The sequence below is a fragment of the Vidua chalybeata genome, chromosome 3 (assembly GCF_026979565.1).
Source record: "Vidua chalybeata isolate OUT-0048 chromosome 3, bVidCha1 merged haplotype, whole genome shotgun sequence".
NCBI lineage: Eukaryota > Metazoa > Chordata > Aves > Passeriformes > Viduidae > Vidua > Vidua chalybeata.
Genome location: NC_071532.1, coordinates 50,100,872 through 50,117,335, shown reverse-complemented (window position 1 = coordinate 50,117,335; position 16,464 = coordinate 50,100,872). Strand labels below are relative to the sequence as shown.

General features: G+C 43.6%; 1 protein-coding gene across 1 annotated transcript; it reads left to right on the top strand.

The window, feature by feature from the left end:
• The first annotated feature begins 5,422 nt into the window (after positions 1-5,422).
• LOC128786407 (p53 apoptosis effector related to PMP-22-like) lies at positions 5,423-16,124 on the top strand. The gene is made up of 3 exons (XM_053939651.1): positions 5,423-5,695; positions 12,945-13,088; positions 13,707-16,124. Exons 1-3 carry the CDS (start codon positions 5,485-5,487, stop codon positions 13,940-13,942), a joined length of 591 nt encoding a protein of 196 aa, XP_053795626.1. The 5' UTR covers positions 5,423-5,484; the 3' UTR covers positions 13,943-16,124.
• The last annotated feature ends 340 nt before the right edge of the window (positions 16,125-16,464 follow it).

Below are 16,464 nucleotides of genomic sequence, written 5' to 3'. Positions count from 1 at the left end.
TAAATGCCAGAGAGTCATAGAATCATTTAGGTTGGAAAAGATGTGCATGAACATTAAGTCCAGCCATTAATCCAGCACTGCCAAGTCCACCAATAAACCATTCCCCAAGTGCCATATCTACATACCTTTTAAATACCTCCAGGGCTGGTGACTCAACCACTTTCCTGGGCATTGTGTTCTAATGATTGACAACCCTTTCCATGAAGAATTTTTTCCTAGTAGCCAATCTAAACCTCCCCGATGCAACTTGAGGGCTTTTCCTCTTGTCCTGTCAAGAGGACACCTGGGAGAAGAGGCTGACCCCCACCTGGCTACACTCTTCTTTCAGGGACTTGTAAAGAGCAATAAGGTCACCCCTGACTCTCCATTTCTCCAGGCTAAACAATCCCAGCTCCCTCAGCTGCTCCTCACAGGACTTGTGCTCCAGACCCTTCACCAACCACACTGCTCTTCTCTGGACTCACTCCAGCACCTCAGTGTCCTTCTTGTAATGAGGGGCCTAGAACTCAACACAGGATTTGAAGCATGCCCTCACCAGTGCTGAGTACGAGGGGACAATCCCTGCCCTGGTTCTACTGGCCACACTATTCCTGATGCAGGCCAGGATGCCACTGGCCTTCTAGACCACCTGTCTTGTTGCCAGAGGAGCAGAAATGAGGATGGCTGAAAGGGCCCCGCTGAGCGTGGCCAAGCCGCTCAGGAGGCTCCGGGGTACTGGGCCGAGTGTCCCAGGACACGACAAGCCCCTCTACAGGCAGGAGATTTTGGCGGGAGGCTGCCCTGTCCCCAGGATCCCACTCCCTATTGCAGCTTTCCCCCGGTGTCTCTGCCCCAGGATCCCATTCCCGATCCCAGCTTTCCCCAGGTGTTTCCTGCCCCCTGGTGGCAGAGGCGCCTCAGGCCCCGGCCCCGCCCCGGTGCCCCCAGACAGCCGCGGCGCTGTTTAAATAAAACAGTGTCAGCGCAGCAGAAATCTCAGGTATGAAGCGGAGTTTAAGCGAAGAAAGATTTCCAGTTTTGCATCTGATATTGCACAAATGTGATATTTTCCAAGACACATCTTCTCTTGATTTATCAGATGTGAATGTAAAAGTCAGAAGGAACACAAGCATACTGCTCTGCAAGAATTAATAAATCTTTCCCGTTCTTGAATAAACCAAAGTTTATCTTAAAAGAAAACAAAGTTAAAAGCCAGTAAAACCCTCTGGCCCCTCAACACAAGTACATACAGTACCTTGGGTTTTGTTGGAGGGATGGTTCAAGTAAATAGCAACTTTAGGAGAAATGTTCACACGCTGCATCAATCTCCCATTCCTACAGGAATAGTTCCAGTGTTAGCCAGGCAATTGCTAGCATGCTGTAGCATCACACATGAAGATGGCCATTTTGCAACCTTGGAAAAGGGCTTTTTAACAAAATAAAAATCAATAAGGAGATCAAGGATGACACAGTTCTTTATTTGATTATTTCTTTTCTTGCATTTTGGACATGCAAATGAGAGGATGAGGCAAAGGAGGAAAAGTTGCAGCAACAAGTCCATAGACCTTAGTTGTCTGAAGACCCTCATTATTCTGTAGGTATGATCTAAGTGAGCCTGAGGCCTTTAGAGAGTTTTGGGGTAAAGTCCCTGCCACCTGGGATTCTGCCATTTCCTTTACTGAAATGGAATTTCACCCAGTGCAACTTCAGGACAATAGAGAGACCTTTGCACAACCTAAATGTAGAAAACTGGAGTTAGCAAGCACACGTCACCTTCACTGCTGTATGACAGCCATAGGCACTGCAAGCACAGAAGTAGGACTCTTTAATACCCGTTTATTTCTAAGATTTTAGGTCATCTCAGGCTGATGGAGTCACATGAGTTGTCCCTTGCAGGAATGAGAAAGGGCTAGTCACACCTCTGCAGGCCGAACTGTTGCCCCAGTATTTCCACAAGGCTTTTGAAGTAGGCTCCACAGTACATCAGTTGCAGAGAGCCAGCTTATTTCATCTATGCCAGCCATAGAGGAGTCTGTAATGTAAACTGAGTTCAGCTAAGGGCTACTAACAAGAGCTGGCCAGAAAAATTGCTTTCTTGTAAATTCACATAATGGCAGCTTTTGAGCACACATGAGGACATTGAAGTTAGATCTGGAAACACTGATGGTGTGGTTGTTGTGGGTTATACAAATTACATCCCATGCCTATCCTGTTTTATGGGTTGAGTGACTACCCTGTTTAGGTGATGTTAATTAGGTGGCTGTGATGCTGAAGAGAGATTAAGCAGAATTGGGGCACTTGGACATGGAGAAAAGTGAGCATAGGACGCTGCTGAAGGGCAACACCCATGAACTACATAGGAATCGGATTTATAACAGATACTCAGTCTGCAGACTTTTTTTTTCTGAATTTTTTGTTATCTGAGAGGTAAACAGGCTAGAAAAGGCCAGCCATGTAAAATGGATAAAGGAAAGTACCCTATACCTGAGCGGACTCTGCAGGGCAGAGGGATGCCCTTGGCACTGTGCTACCCACTATATGTCCCACTCCCCTCCCCTCACCCCAGATGCACTCTTGGCAACCAGCCTGCAGATTCCTGCTGGTGTATTTCAAAGCCCATGAGAGCCCAGCCATACCTGTCTGGGCTGGAGCTGATCCCTGACCCTCTCTCAGTGCTGCTTGGTTTTCTCTGATAGCTAGGTGAATGATTGCCAGCACCAGTAAATGATTTACTCCATGTAAAGCACTGCCTGCTAGAGAGGCATATCCCTTGTTACACTGCAGAGAAAAAATATTTCTATAGGGCCACAAAGCTTATGAAATTAATTTATTATTTGCATAATAAATAGATAAGGGTAGTGGTGGTGAAAGAAGCTTATGATGTTTTTTAACATGGCCAAAGATAAAACTGGGGAAAGTGTTCTTATTTTCATTACTACAGAATATGTAGCTGTGTTCACAACTGAAGATAATGTACATTTGTCAGTGCAGCTTGATCAAGAATGTCCAGCTACATTCAGGCAGGTTTGGTGTTTAGGAGAGCAAACCTCCTGTTTGTTTTGTTATGTATTAGGGCATCTTTTCCTCATAATAAAAGCACTACTTGTTTTTCATGCCTGTATCACTGCAGCCCCACAGAGCTGACTCCTACCATCTGGTCTCTGGAAGATGTGGGTTATACAGCCCAGAGGTGAGAAAAGCTGCATATGTTGCTGGAGATGCCTGTTTTGCTGCAGGAGGCACTGGTTTATTAGTTCAATAGATCTCTTTGCTAATAAATACAATCATTGGGACTGAAGGCAGACAATTTCATGGACTGTGTTATAGGCCCTCACTCATACAGAATGGAATCTTTGGTGTATTATCTTTTAACTTCAGCTGGATTTCCTAGTTGTTAAAAAACCAAGGATTTAAGAAGAAAAGAGAAGATGGCATTTCTTTCTTTATGGCATCACTTGGAGTAGGAGGATAGGCCAAAGGCAGCACAAGCCACTAATGCCACAGGTGGGTTTGGAGGCTGCCCTCAGAGCTTCTCATCACACTACTGTAGCATCTGGGCACTGAGGCACTCCAGGTGTAGGACAGACTTGGGAAACCAAGTAATGCAATTACTAAAAATTGGAGCCAGCTCTATACTCCTGTCTGAACGGGGGGAACTCACTCATTTTTGACCTTATAATGAAGACAGCACTTTCCTGAGGGGTGCATTTCATCAGTGGATGAAATTTACTCTCACTTCTCTTCCAACAGCACTCAATTTCTGAAGAAGATACTTTCTGCAGAATTTCTGAAGAAAATACTTTCTGCATCTCCTTCTGAGGTGACTTGAGTGCTAATAATGAGACTGCTGGAAAATCACTGCTTGGCACTGCACAAACGAAGTTCTGTTGTGTGGCAAAAAGAGAGGATCATATTGCCCAGTTCTGCCATTACTTCTCTGACATGCAAAACCTGTGTGCTGATGACATAGGCTTGTAAGTAGTTCTGGCAAATTTTATTTACGGCTCTACTTTATTATGAATTTTAAATAATGCCTGAACAATGGGAATGAACATCAAAAGGATGTTGAGAGAACTGGTGAAACTCCACATGATTTGAGGTACCCTGCCTGAGATTTTTGCAACTTGCCTATAGTGATGTCATCTTATTGTTCTGATTTTAGCATCTCAATCCATTCCCTAATAGTTGCCAGCAATCAGTACACTAATGAGGTTGACCATCACTCCTTACAGGACACCTCCCATGAATATCTTTTGAGGAATTGGCATTGGGCACCATTTGATTATATGTGACATAGCTGTGACAAAATCCCATTTGATGCAGTTCAGTAAGAACTCATATGGTCCCATTCTCCATGAAGCACATGTAATCCCTCTCACCCACTATTATATTTTCAGTCCTTCAGATCTCAGTGATTTGTCTTCCTAATGTCTTCTTTGGTGAGGCCTCAGAAGCTGCTCCAGGACTCAATCAAACATGTGTGAGCTGTGTGCCCAAAACACAAGCTCCACTAGGCCTGTCATGGGCATGTGTCTGCTCAGACAATGAATTTGATTTGATGCTGGGCAACGGAGTGACACAATGGGATATATAGATATCTTACTGTGGAGAAGTGCTTCTCCCATGACCAGAATTGTGGGTGTCCATTCATGCTATATGATGGGCAAGCATTCATTTTGGTCATCTGGTATCTTGGGGTGCATTTCCAGACACAGAATGGGAAAGGATCAGGGTGGATGGGTCCTGACTACCACTGCTGGGCTTTGTCCAGTGCCCAGAACAGCCTGCTTGGAAGCCAGAGCACAACTGCAATGAAGCACTCATTAGATGGCCATTAGGAAACATGCATTTCTTTAATGCTGAGTGTGATGTGAAACAAATGATGGTTTCCTTGTTAATAATGTCATATTCCCATCCTCATATGACACCTTTCTTTAAGGTGTCTCTTTTTTGTCAACTGCAAAAGCAACTTTTTGCAAGCTTTTGGTACCTGAAGTGGCTAACACCATCACTATTATCAGTGTTAGGCAATGCTGGTCGGTCTGTCCAGTGATCAGAGAGGAGGAGGATGATCTCCAGCCCCCATGAGGAAGGCAGGGCTCGTGGAACCCCGAGAACCGCAAGTTTTTTCGCTGCGGTTGCGTTTTTGCGGTGTCTGTGCCACGACGGCGGAGCGGGAGCGGGTGCGGGAGGGTGGCGGGCGGCGAGAGGAGAAGTGCGAGGGTGAGCCCGGGCGGGCCGAGCGAGGGGCCGGGGCCGAGCGGGGCTGGCGGGACCGGGACGGGCCGGGCCCCGCTCCCTCCGCCGCTCTCCGCCGGCCTCACCGGTCGGGGCCGCCGGCGGCGGCAGGCTTAGTCAGAGGAATGTGGGTGGGACTCCCTCCTCCCCGGCGCCTTAAAGCCCCGCTCGGACCGGCACGTTCGCAGTCTCCCGTCCCGGCGGAGGTTCCCGCCGCACCACACCCGCGACGCCCGGGCTCGCCGGGCGCGCCGCCGGCCGGGCACGATGGTGGTGTGCGGCCTCGCCTGCTGGAGGTGCAGGTGGCTCCTGCCCCTGCTGCTGGGCCTTGCCATCATCATGGGCATCATCGCCCTGGCGGGCCGGGGCTGGCTGGAGTCCGAGTCGGAGCCCTACGTGCAGCAAGCGTCGCTGTGGGAGAGCTGCACGCGGGGCGAGGAGGACCTCAACTGGAGCTGCGAATCCCTGATGGACTACGGTGAGTGAGGAGCCTTCCGAGGCATCCGGGGCAGTAGGTGCCAAGGCTATTGGCCTCCCCTAACTCTGTTGTGGAGCAGCTGCTTTCTGGAATGGAGTATCCATGCTGTTTCGGGGCTTAAACCAGCTCCGAGACACAGGACTAGACTACTCCAGAGCGATCTTTTTTTTTATCAGTACAACACTGAGAAGCCGTGGTGTTGATATTTTGGGGTTTTCTGAAGTTATTTTACAACCAAAGTAAGATAGCAACTGGCTCCAAGCTGTCTGTTTGCTTCCCCTTGAACTCTCATCGGGCTGCAGTGCCATAGCCTTACCTGGCTGCTTCCTCCCTGTGCCGCTGGCTTCCCTGGATGGCGAGTGTGGAAAACTTCATGCAAAGTGTCCTATGCAGAACCACGCCTGGACAGTAGTAAAATGGTATTTTCCCGACCCTCTGGGGGAAGAGAGCACCTTAATTTAACCCTCCTGGCCAAGGGAGTGCAGCTATTAAAATGCCTCCTGATCTGCAGTTTAAAATGGTCTGATGTGGGTTCGTAGGGAGGAAAAAAAATGCTCTTTCCTTTGTACCTCTCTGTTGCACTGGGGCCTAAATCAGGGATAAGTGTGCCTCTGTTTTAGCTTGTTTAGCTGCTTCTGTATCTGGCATCGCCACTGTAATATTCTTACTGCACACTCTCAGTTCCTAGGTCTTTTGAGGGACTTTTTGTTTTATTGCTAGGACACGTGGGTCTGATTACATCTGCTTTTCCCTCAAAAAAAAATATTTCTGGACAAATAAGCAGACCCGCCTTAAGATCTTGGATGAGGGTTCTTTAGGGACTGGGGGGCTGGAAGGGTGTGTTTCAGCTGGGAGAGCTGGGGCTGTTTCCCTGCGCAGATCCCTTGCTGCCTGAGCACGGCAGACTCATTTCCAGAAGCTTTTCATTGCAACACTCGTGCACAAGCTAAATCCTGAATATACTGTAAGAGAAGTGGCTTTGTTTCTCAGCTGGGTGATGTCTTTGGGCTTTACTGACGGTAGAAGAAATCTGGCTAGTGAGATGAAAATATCCATCTCCCCCATCAGACAGAGAAGAAAAGCTAGAGCAGAGTTGCTGAAATTTGCATTGCACAGGGAAAAAGTGCTAATACAGTACAGCCGCTGGAATTTGTTTTCTCCTGTAGTGACACGGCTTCACACGTCCCTGAGTACTGATGGGTGTGTGCTTTGCGTCAGCCCTCAGCATTGTGGGACAAAAGTAATTTTCTGTGTTTTTTTCCTAGTTAACAGGCTGACACAGAAGAACAGCATCTTCGACTTCACTAGTTTAAGCCTAGGCTTATTTAAACCAAAACTTATTTAAATCTTTGGGTTATTTATATGAATTTGCCTGTTCTCAGATTTTCATAACATCAATGCCACTGTCTACTCAAATAGTATTTACATCTAGAGACAGGATGTAACACATGAGTTCAGGTTTGATTTGTTTTGTTTTCTTTTCTTCTATGCTAATGCAATTACTGTCAAAATAGGTGAGGGCATTTACAAAGGAAAAATGTCTAGCAGGCATTTATAGCACTGCTGCAGGAAAAGAAAGGTTAGCTAATTGAGATGCATAACGTGTGTTTTGCATACAATAATTGCTGTGCACTAACCATCCTGCACCTCTCCTGATGAAATGAAGACTTCAGAGTGGATCTCCATGAACAGAATGTACCATTAGACAAATTCTTAATTGAGCTGTGGCATGTGTACGAGGAAGAGGAAGAAAAAAGCAGACGAGTCACTTATTTTAAATGAAGGGAAAGGGGCAGGAAAAGACAAACAAAGATTTGCAAATAGGAGTGTCTCCTAAACTGCATAGCTCCTTAATGCACATTTGCAAATACCACATGAGAGGGAAAAAGTGAAAGGGAAAAAGAAGAGTAGGATGTCATGTGGTAGGGAGGCAGGGAAGGGATTTTGTTTAGAGTTCTGTACTAGTTTGTCTGGGAAGTGCCCTGGTTGGCAGTGTCTATCAAAATGTTGCAATGCAGAAGTGCTGTAGTGCACTAGAATATGACTCAAGATGACTAAGTCTAGACCATTGCAGGATTTAACTGTTGACTGTGTGTTTAAAACATATCAGCAAGCCATCAGCTATGACAAAGATTATTTGCACTGTGTAACTTGGAACGGATGATTGTCTTTATAGTGATGAGATTGTAAGTTTAGGAGCAATATTTATGGGTGGCTGCGGCCTCCTGGTTCTGAATGACTGGTCCCAGCGACTTTGCTTTGAATTAACACTATAAAAGATGGGCGTGTACATGTGCAGTAAAGGTAACCTCATTAGGTTAACTCTTTCTTATATCCCTGAGAGCCAGTTGGTATTCATTTAGTACGTACCAGCCAACAAAGAAAAATGGAAGCAGTTTTCTGCATCCTTAGTAAATGCCAGAAAAAAAAACAAAACAAAAAAAAAAAAAAACAACAAAAAAAACCACCACACACACACAAAAAAAAAAAAAAAAAAAAAAAACCAAAAAAAAAAAAAAAAACCCACGAGCCCAACCTTTGTGAATCATGTTTCACTGGAGCTGTGCCACTGTACCTATGTCCCTAGAGGCATAGACTTTGATACCACAGATTATTGGTGAAACTGAGTGCATGTGGAGACTTCACTGAGGGGCCAGATAAATAAAGGAGGAATGCTAGGTGTATGCTTACCTTTACAATACAAGTCTTTTCAGGCACGCTTTTGTCTGATTTACAAATGCCAGGATGCATTCAAGACAAACTAACATCGTGTGTAGTGTCAGGCAAGTGCAGGCACTTGGGAAATGCTGATGGGAAAGGTGTAACAGTTGGCGTCCCTGCCTACACCCAGAAAACACTTACTGCAACTTCCTGGTAAAAGATCCCAGTGAAATGTGAGGCTGGTGTCTCTGACAATGCTGGCTCCTGAGCAGCAAACTTCTGCTGCTAACAATCCAGAGACTAAAAGTTGGAAAAGTGTAGGATTGTGCCCCTCCTCAGCTCTCAACTGAAGCCAAGTTTATACTAGAAGGCTTGTATTTAATATTTTGGTAGTTTAGCAGTTCCTTTTCTTGCACTCCTAAAGCCAAAACAGATTGTGATTCTAAGCACTGATCTCCAACCCATCCTTCCAGCAAACCTTCGATTCTGGGGTTCTCTATGCTTTTGGTTGGTTTGCACATAGCTTCCTCTCACCAGTCATGCTACCATGGAAGTTTGCAGATTATCTGAGAAAGAAAGTAGTGCTGACACTGCTCTTTTGCTTGCAGTCCACTGCTCCTTTATTACATCAAAAAAGGGAGATATTTTTGGACATTCTGTGTAATGGGCTCTTGAGGCCAAACAAAGATTGCCACTGCCATTTACATACACAAGAATATTACAGCTACATTGCAAAAACATGCCCAGTCTCTGCAGGTCATGATAAAAACTTCCATTTACTCATGAGCTAACAAACTAGCTTCATTCTGTAAGTGAATGAAAAAATATGAGAGTCTTGTTAATTCAAATCCTGTAGCAGTTCATCTAGCAGGAGCTAAACTATTTTCACAGCTCTTTTATTGATTTCTAAAGAGAAATCTAGATTTAAATATCATATCTTAGCCTGTAGAGATTCCACCTCCTCCCTGGTGAGGCTGAGGCATGGCTGAATGAAGTCAGGAAATACACTTAATGCTAAGGCACTGTTGCTTGCTTTCTTTTAATTTCATCATATTAATGGTGCTCGTCATTAACATTTAGTAATGATGACCCCTCCTAGTTATTTGCATGATAACATTTGCAGCTTAGTTCCTTCCCATAGTAATCATTAATGTAATGTAATGCTATGTAATAAAACTCTTAATCCTTCCTAATAATTACAGACCTTCTGAACAGTTGTTTTTAAATGTTCTTCCAACACCACCTAATAGATAAATACTTTTCTGCTGATTAGATGCAAAGAGCTTGACTATTCTTTGAGGCCAAGCTGACCTGGAAACACTAATACCTCCAAATATTTCTCTGCTTTTCTGCTCTCCTGTTCTTCTGCCTTTCTATTTATGCAGCTCCAAATCACTGTGGTGTTCTTATTTCATAAACATACATCATATTTATGTTTATTTTGCACAAGAAATACTCTCTCTGACAAATTAATGGGTCTGTGAATTTTCTATTTTTATGGAAAAGCTTAAATTCTGGCTTAATATGTAATGATTACAAGGTACTTTTGAGCATAAACCAGATAGAAACCGGGGCTAATCTGTCATTCTCTGACTGTGAGCAGGTCTCTCCAGCTCTCATGGCAGCAAACAGTGAGAGGGTAAACCTGCACCTCTCCCCTCCTGGCAGCTGGGATCTGTAGGGGGAGGATCTTTCAGAGAGACAGGAGAGCTGGGTGCCTGTGGGGACTTGGTCAGCTCTCAGAAGCCTTTAGGAGGAAAAGGAGCTGGGAAAGCCTGACTTGATAGGTGTGGGGATGAGGGAAATCCTTCATGGAGAAGCAGCAATTTCAGTTTTGGCTCCGCAGCAGCCCCTCTGGTGAAAAGTTTCCTTGTCGGTGGGGGTGGCAACAGGTCATGTAGATAAGGAACATCCCAGAGCTGCACTCTATGCTCGGGAAAGGTTCACCCTCCTACCCAAATCTCTCCCATCAGTCACTTATTAAGAGACTTATATATATACAAAGTGTAAGAGAAATCTCAAAAATTAACCATAAGTCCTGTGATTCCCACAGGGGATCAAGTGTCTGGCTGATGGTTCAGTGGCTGACTACACTCATCCAGCCCAGAGCACACCCCTCTAGTGCTGTGGGCAGCACATATGACTCAGTCTTATCAGGTCTTGTCAGCATCAACCTGCTGCTAAGTGCTGTTGGAAAAGATAATCCAGCTGAAGAAAGAGCAGAAGGTACTGGGTCACCAGCACTGAGCCCTGTCACACATGAGCACAAAACTCACTGAGTTTCATGATGATGGTACCTACTGCTGCCTTGTTTCTGAAGACCTGAAGCAAAGCGGAGCTTGATATTAATCTTCCTAACAAGATATCTCCTGCAGCTATATGTGTTGTCATTTTCTTATTGCCAGAGACAAGAAAATAAATCACTGTGAGCAGAGCCTGGGCTGACCTGTATCCAAAAGCTTATTATGCTTGTAAAGACAGTACAGATGATATGAAAATGGCAGTGAGAGCACTGTGGCATTCTGCTTTGTACTCCTCCAGCTGTGTTTGTGTTGCACTAAACCTCAAGGTGTCTAACGTGCAGGTGTATTTGAGTTTACAACTTACATTTTATTAAAGAGATGCCAGATTTTTCTTCCTACATCTTGTCAGCATAAATAATGCATCTGAAAGGGAATATACTATAGTAATTCTTGTCATGCCTTTTTTTTTTTTTTTTTTTTTTTTTTTTTTTTTTTTTTTTTTTTTCTTATTAGGGCAAATATTGATAAAATCTTGCCAAAATAATCTAGTCTGAATGGGTTTTCCTGGGCCGGCTGTGTGTAATGGTTACATATCCCTTTATATTAGTTATCACTAAAGAAATCCTACGGTGGAGACAATATTCAATACCTGCATTAGATATGACAGAGAATATTTTGTATGTAAAGATTTTATCAAACCACTGACATAGCTCTACTCTCCAGACACTCATCAGTCTCCTCCCCACTTCTTCCCCTCAGCATTCCCTCAGGGAAGGGGTATGAGACATGCAAAACTAGTTGAAGAAGAAGAAATTTGAGAAGTTTTTACTGTCTTGAGTAGCTCCAGGAAGGGAAAGGGGAAAGAAAGACTTTTCCTTATCTTTTCTGTGCCAGTTTTATTGTCTTCAGGTAGCAGTGGCGCTGGTTGGTAGTTTTGGCAGAGATTTGCTTGATGGATACCTGCTGTATTTTACTTTTGCTGTTGGATTAGAGGAAAAAGAAACCAGTTCTAACAGATCTAATTAAAATAGCTGTAAAACAATGCTTTGATTTCTGACTGCAAATTGCAGAGAAAGAGTGGAGACTACAATGAAAGCAGGATATCTCCAAAGTCACTTCAACTGTGTTGGAATGGACAACTATGATGAAAGAGATTTTTTTTTTTTTTTTAATGTTCTGACCTAGGTCTCACTGGCCTCTTTATTCCTACATTAGAGGGAGCTCAGGATCCAGCCCTACCTCTTTCTGAGTGTGTGAAAGTAGAAACCCACAATATGTAGATGTGGGAATTGAACTGTGATGACAGCTGACTGGAAAACAAAGCACTAGCTAGTATGGTTTAGCCCTTGTGGGCAGTATCCTGCCTCCAGGGCAGGAACACCTTTGCTTGTAGTTGTTTGCACTGGGCTCACCTAAATTGCTTGGTTTCCAAAGAGGACAAGGTGTGTGAGGGCCTTTTCACAAGGCCATGTTACTGCTAAAGTAGAATCACTGGCTGTTGATCTAGGAGGTTTTCCTGCCATTGTTGCCTTGGCCCTGGCCTGTGCCAGGTGAGTTCCGGATGCTGGTGCAGCTCCATTGGAATACAGCTGAGCTTGCTTCACGCCTGAGCCTCTCCAGCATGCAGTAGCTTGACACTAAGTAGCTTGATACACCCTGTTCCAGCAAATGTCAAAGTAATGATTCAAAGAGGACTCATCAACTTTTACCTCAGATTTTGTTGTTTCTCCTCCACCTGCTACATTTTAGCTGTGAATAGATACTTATTTTCAAGAACATTCTTTTTGTCGTCTTTTCAGCTATTGCAGGTTTACTTCTTTTGGTCGTGCTTATTTTGCTCCACATGCCCTATTCTTGTCGTAAACAAACAGAAGTTTTATGCAGACAGCACTATTATTTCCCAGTAGTTATCTCCTGTGGTGGTACCCTCTTGTCTGCTTTCACACTTCCCCATGCATGGAAGTGCTTTTGTAAACTTGAATATCAAACAGGAGCTGTAATGATAAAGGGCACTGTCAGCAGTTGTGTGCCCTATCTGCTTAGATATCTGTGGGTGTCTTACAGACACAGAGTTTGAAGGTATTATCTCTCTTCTATGCTGCACTCTATCCCCCTTTTCAGCCAGACAAGTTAGCAGGCAGGGATACCTGTGCTGCTCCAGCAGTAATGGTGCCCTCCTGCTCTGCAGCTGTGTGCTTTGCAGGCATTCAGTATTGCTCTGACATAAGGGCATGCTTCTTAAAGTAAAGGGTTTCAATAAAAAATGATTAAAGAAAACCAAAGAGCTGCAAAGACCTACAGGAGAGTACTGCTGTGTGTAATACCTTTCTTGTTTTCTCTTCAAGGGTGGGGGAGAGCAGCAGCTGCCACATACCTCGTTGGCTTTGTGATCCTGGTCATCTGTTTCGCCCTTGCAGTCATCGCGTTCTCTATCGAGATCCTCCGCTTCAACTTCGTGCGAGGAATTGGAGGCCTGCTCTTTGTTGTTGGTAAGGCTGGGCACAAAGACAAGGTTATTTTAGATGTGAAACAGGCATCAGCAGAAAAAAATGCTAGATGGAGCCTCCCTTATGAAATTAGCTTTGTCTGGTTTATGACTCATTTTCACGGGGAACAAGGGAAGGCTGAGTTGTGCTCTGAAAGCATAATGGGTAGGGGAGCTTCAGTGGCCTTTGTCGGTTCTCACTTTCCCAAGAGAAATTTATGGGGACACCCAAGACCTTTGACCCTGCATGTCACATGCTAAGACTTAAGAGCTGTGGGTGCTTCCCACCTTTCTGATGGGAGGAGGAGGCATGAGGCTCTGGGAGGTAACTGGCTTGGCAGGGTTCCCGGTGCTGGCTGTGGAACAGGGCTGGTCACGGCATGCAGGTGTGTACCTTAGCAACCTGGCAAAATGGCAGCTGAGGTGCCACAGCCACACAGGTGTGGGGATCTGCCTGGGACACAAGTCACATACCTCTGTAACAATGCAGATGTGATTGCAGGTCTGAAGCTAATCCTTACATATCTTAAGTATGCATTTATCTCCAGGTACCTTTTCTTAATGGGAACCGTAATATGTTCACTGTAACTTACTCCTGGTTTTCTTTCTTTTCTCTCTCCAGCTGCATTCCAGATCATTGGCTTGGTCATTTACCCAGTGAAATTCACAGAAGACATTCCACTGACAGGAGATAACATGTTCAGCTGGGCCTATGGTTTTGGCTGGGCCAGCACTGTTGTTGTAATAGGTTGTGCTTTCTTCTTCTGCTGCCTCCCCAACTGGGAAGATGAAGTCCTGGGAAACATCAAGCCTACCTATTACTACTCTTCCCCAGAGAGAGCACCATACTTAAATTGAAAGATCAAGTACAGCCAACTGTCAAAACAGAGGAGCACCTCTGATGTACATTTGGTGTGATTGTAGGAGGCTAAAAAAACTCACCTTATTTTGCCAGCGTATTTCTTACTGTGCCTGGCGATAAATTAGGAAAACCATTGGCATCTTGAACCAAATAGCTTTTATCCAAAGTATTATTTACATATTTTCATGCCAATTCAGTTTGGGTGGTTTACTTGCTCCTTCCCCTCCCAGTTAATTGAGTCATCCTTATTTTATTCAAATATTTTCTTATGAATATAGATGATAGTGTTTCAAGTGTAGAAAGGAAAAGGACAGATTTTAAACAACCCATTAGTGGGTCCTGCGAGATAGGTTGGTTTTATTCACTTCTGACAAAATTGCTTTAAATGGAGCTAGGAAAAAACACAGTGTTCCAAGGAATACTTGTTGTTCTGTCAAAGTCAGTCCCAAGGAAGAAACTTCTGTGATACTATCACAGTCACCTGCGGCCTAAAAATCTTTTCTCATTCCTGTTACTAGACTGTTGTTGACTATTAGCTATTTGAATAAAGGGGAAAATAAAATTAAATTTTATTTTCCACCAATTGGTGCTGTTGGACAAGGTCTCCTCCAAAGCATGGAGCTGGAGTGTATAACATAAGAGTGGCTAATGTAGCATTGGTGGGTTTGTGGCCACAGTAGGACTTATGATGGAATCACATATGTATGTTGTAATGGATTCAGATGCTAAACTACATACATTTTTACATGGTATATGAGGGATGCTGATTTAGAAAGTATCTTTAAGCAGAAACATAAACTATTCTATTTGTCTACCTTTGTAAAGTTGCAGTGTTTTAATTATCAGTGCGCTTTGAAGGGAAATTTTAGCATAAGGTGTTTAAAAACCTCCGAAAGTTTCTAACACTGAAAGTACCTCAGAATTTAGCAAATTTGGGCTGCTTTGTGAGTGAGTAGGGGTAAAAGGTAGAAATAGAAAGGCAGTTTTGTGAGCAATTTACATATGTAAACTTCATACAAACATCAGTGTTGGAGTAATCTGGCTGGCTCCTTATTTGTGTTTCTGCAGCCAGCAATTCCAAATAAGTATTCGAGCGAGGTGTAGCCATGTCTGTGTTGGTCATGGACCTCCAGCATCTTACAGCAGATTTAATTATGGTCTATAATCTTTGTCAGGGCTTTGTTCAGCTGGGGAAGAAGGAAGAAGTTCATTTTTTTAACTCCTTTTCCAGCTATGGGGGAAGTAGCTTTAGCAAAGACAGACTGAGGAGGATATAGGTGGGGTGGAAAGCAAATGCTGCATGTTGCTCTGTGTTATTTCTTACTCTCATGACCTGGTACTTAGGAGAGGGTAAGTGTGTGGGTATGTGTATTCATGCACATGTACAAAATAGAACTTAGAAAGCATTAACCAACAGACTGTAAAGCTAAAGTAATTTACAACTGATCTTTTGCAATGCCCTGTATTTCTTGTATTATATCTTGTATAGCTTTCCATTTTGTAACACCTTTTTCAATTTGATAATGCTATATATTGCATGTGATCTGTTTTAGAGAGGCCAGGTGATTCCTGAAGGTCCCTTCTAGGCCTGTGTTTTATAACTTTACAGAGCATAAATGTCTGCAGACTTCAGAACTGTGTTACGAGCTCAGTTGTGGCATATACAATCAATTGTATTTATAATTCTTGCTGTGGCAAACATGTCCTTTTAAAATTTTTTCCCTTTTCTGTACAGTACTGGCTGGTGGGGCATACTGTGTAGACTTTATCATTAAAGTAACGGTAGTACCTACTTCTAGTGAATTCAAAAGACAGCAGAGAATCTCAAGTCAGGAAAACCCTTGCACAACTAAAGCTGAAAAGGAGAAGAAAGTGTAAGAAAATGGACACCTTTCCTAATGACAGGGATGATGGTAATATGGTAATCAGGATTAGCATAATTTATGTCTTTTGTATGCTTTTTTAATAAGCATTGGCATAACTTGTCAGAAGAGGACTAATGTAAAATAAACTTGGCTCTGAATGTACTGGGAGGGGTAGAAGCATAACCAGCATGTTACACAATTTCAATGTTCCAGAGAAAGCTATTGCAAAAAGTTATTAATTACTTTCAAGTGATATTAATGTATGTGACACTCATTTCAAATGTTGTGGCTTAATTAAAAACGTTTTAACTGACGCTTGTAGAAACTTGGTGGTGTTTGTGGTTAGTGGATTAATTTCATAAAATCAAATAAATAAGCCATTCTTTCCTTCTATTAACTTGAATATCAGTATCCAGAAAATGTCAGGTTAATAAAATGAAGTTAAAGACCTCATGTCTGGGAGGCAACAACTTCATTTTCCAGTCAAATAAGCTTAAGAATACACTGCAAAACATGTCTGTCTGCTTTTATTGAAGTGCCAGGCATAGAATGTTCTTTCCTAAGCCAAAACCTCTTAAGTGCATCACAGATAAGGGGGAACTCTAAATATTTTAAATACACAACAGTCTACAGGAGTGTGGGAAGTCTGTTCT

Coding starts and splice junctions, on each gene's coding strand:
- LOC128786407 (XM_053939651.1), top strand. CDS start 5,485: ATGGTGGTGTGCGGCCTCGCCTGCTGGAGGTGCAGGTGGCTCCTGCCC. Junction 5,696..12,944: donor CGAATCCCTGATGGACTACG/GTGAGTGAGGAG, acceptor TTTCTCTTCAAG/GGTGGGGGAGAGCAGCAGCT. Junction 13,089..13,706: donor AGGCCTGCTCTTTGTTGTTG/GTAAGGCTGGGC, acceptor TTCTCTCTCCAG/CTGCATTCCAGATCATTGGC.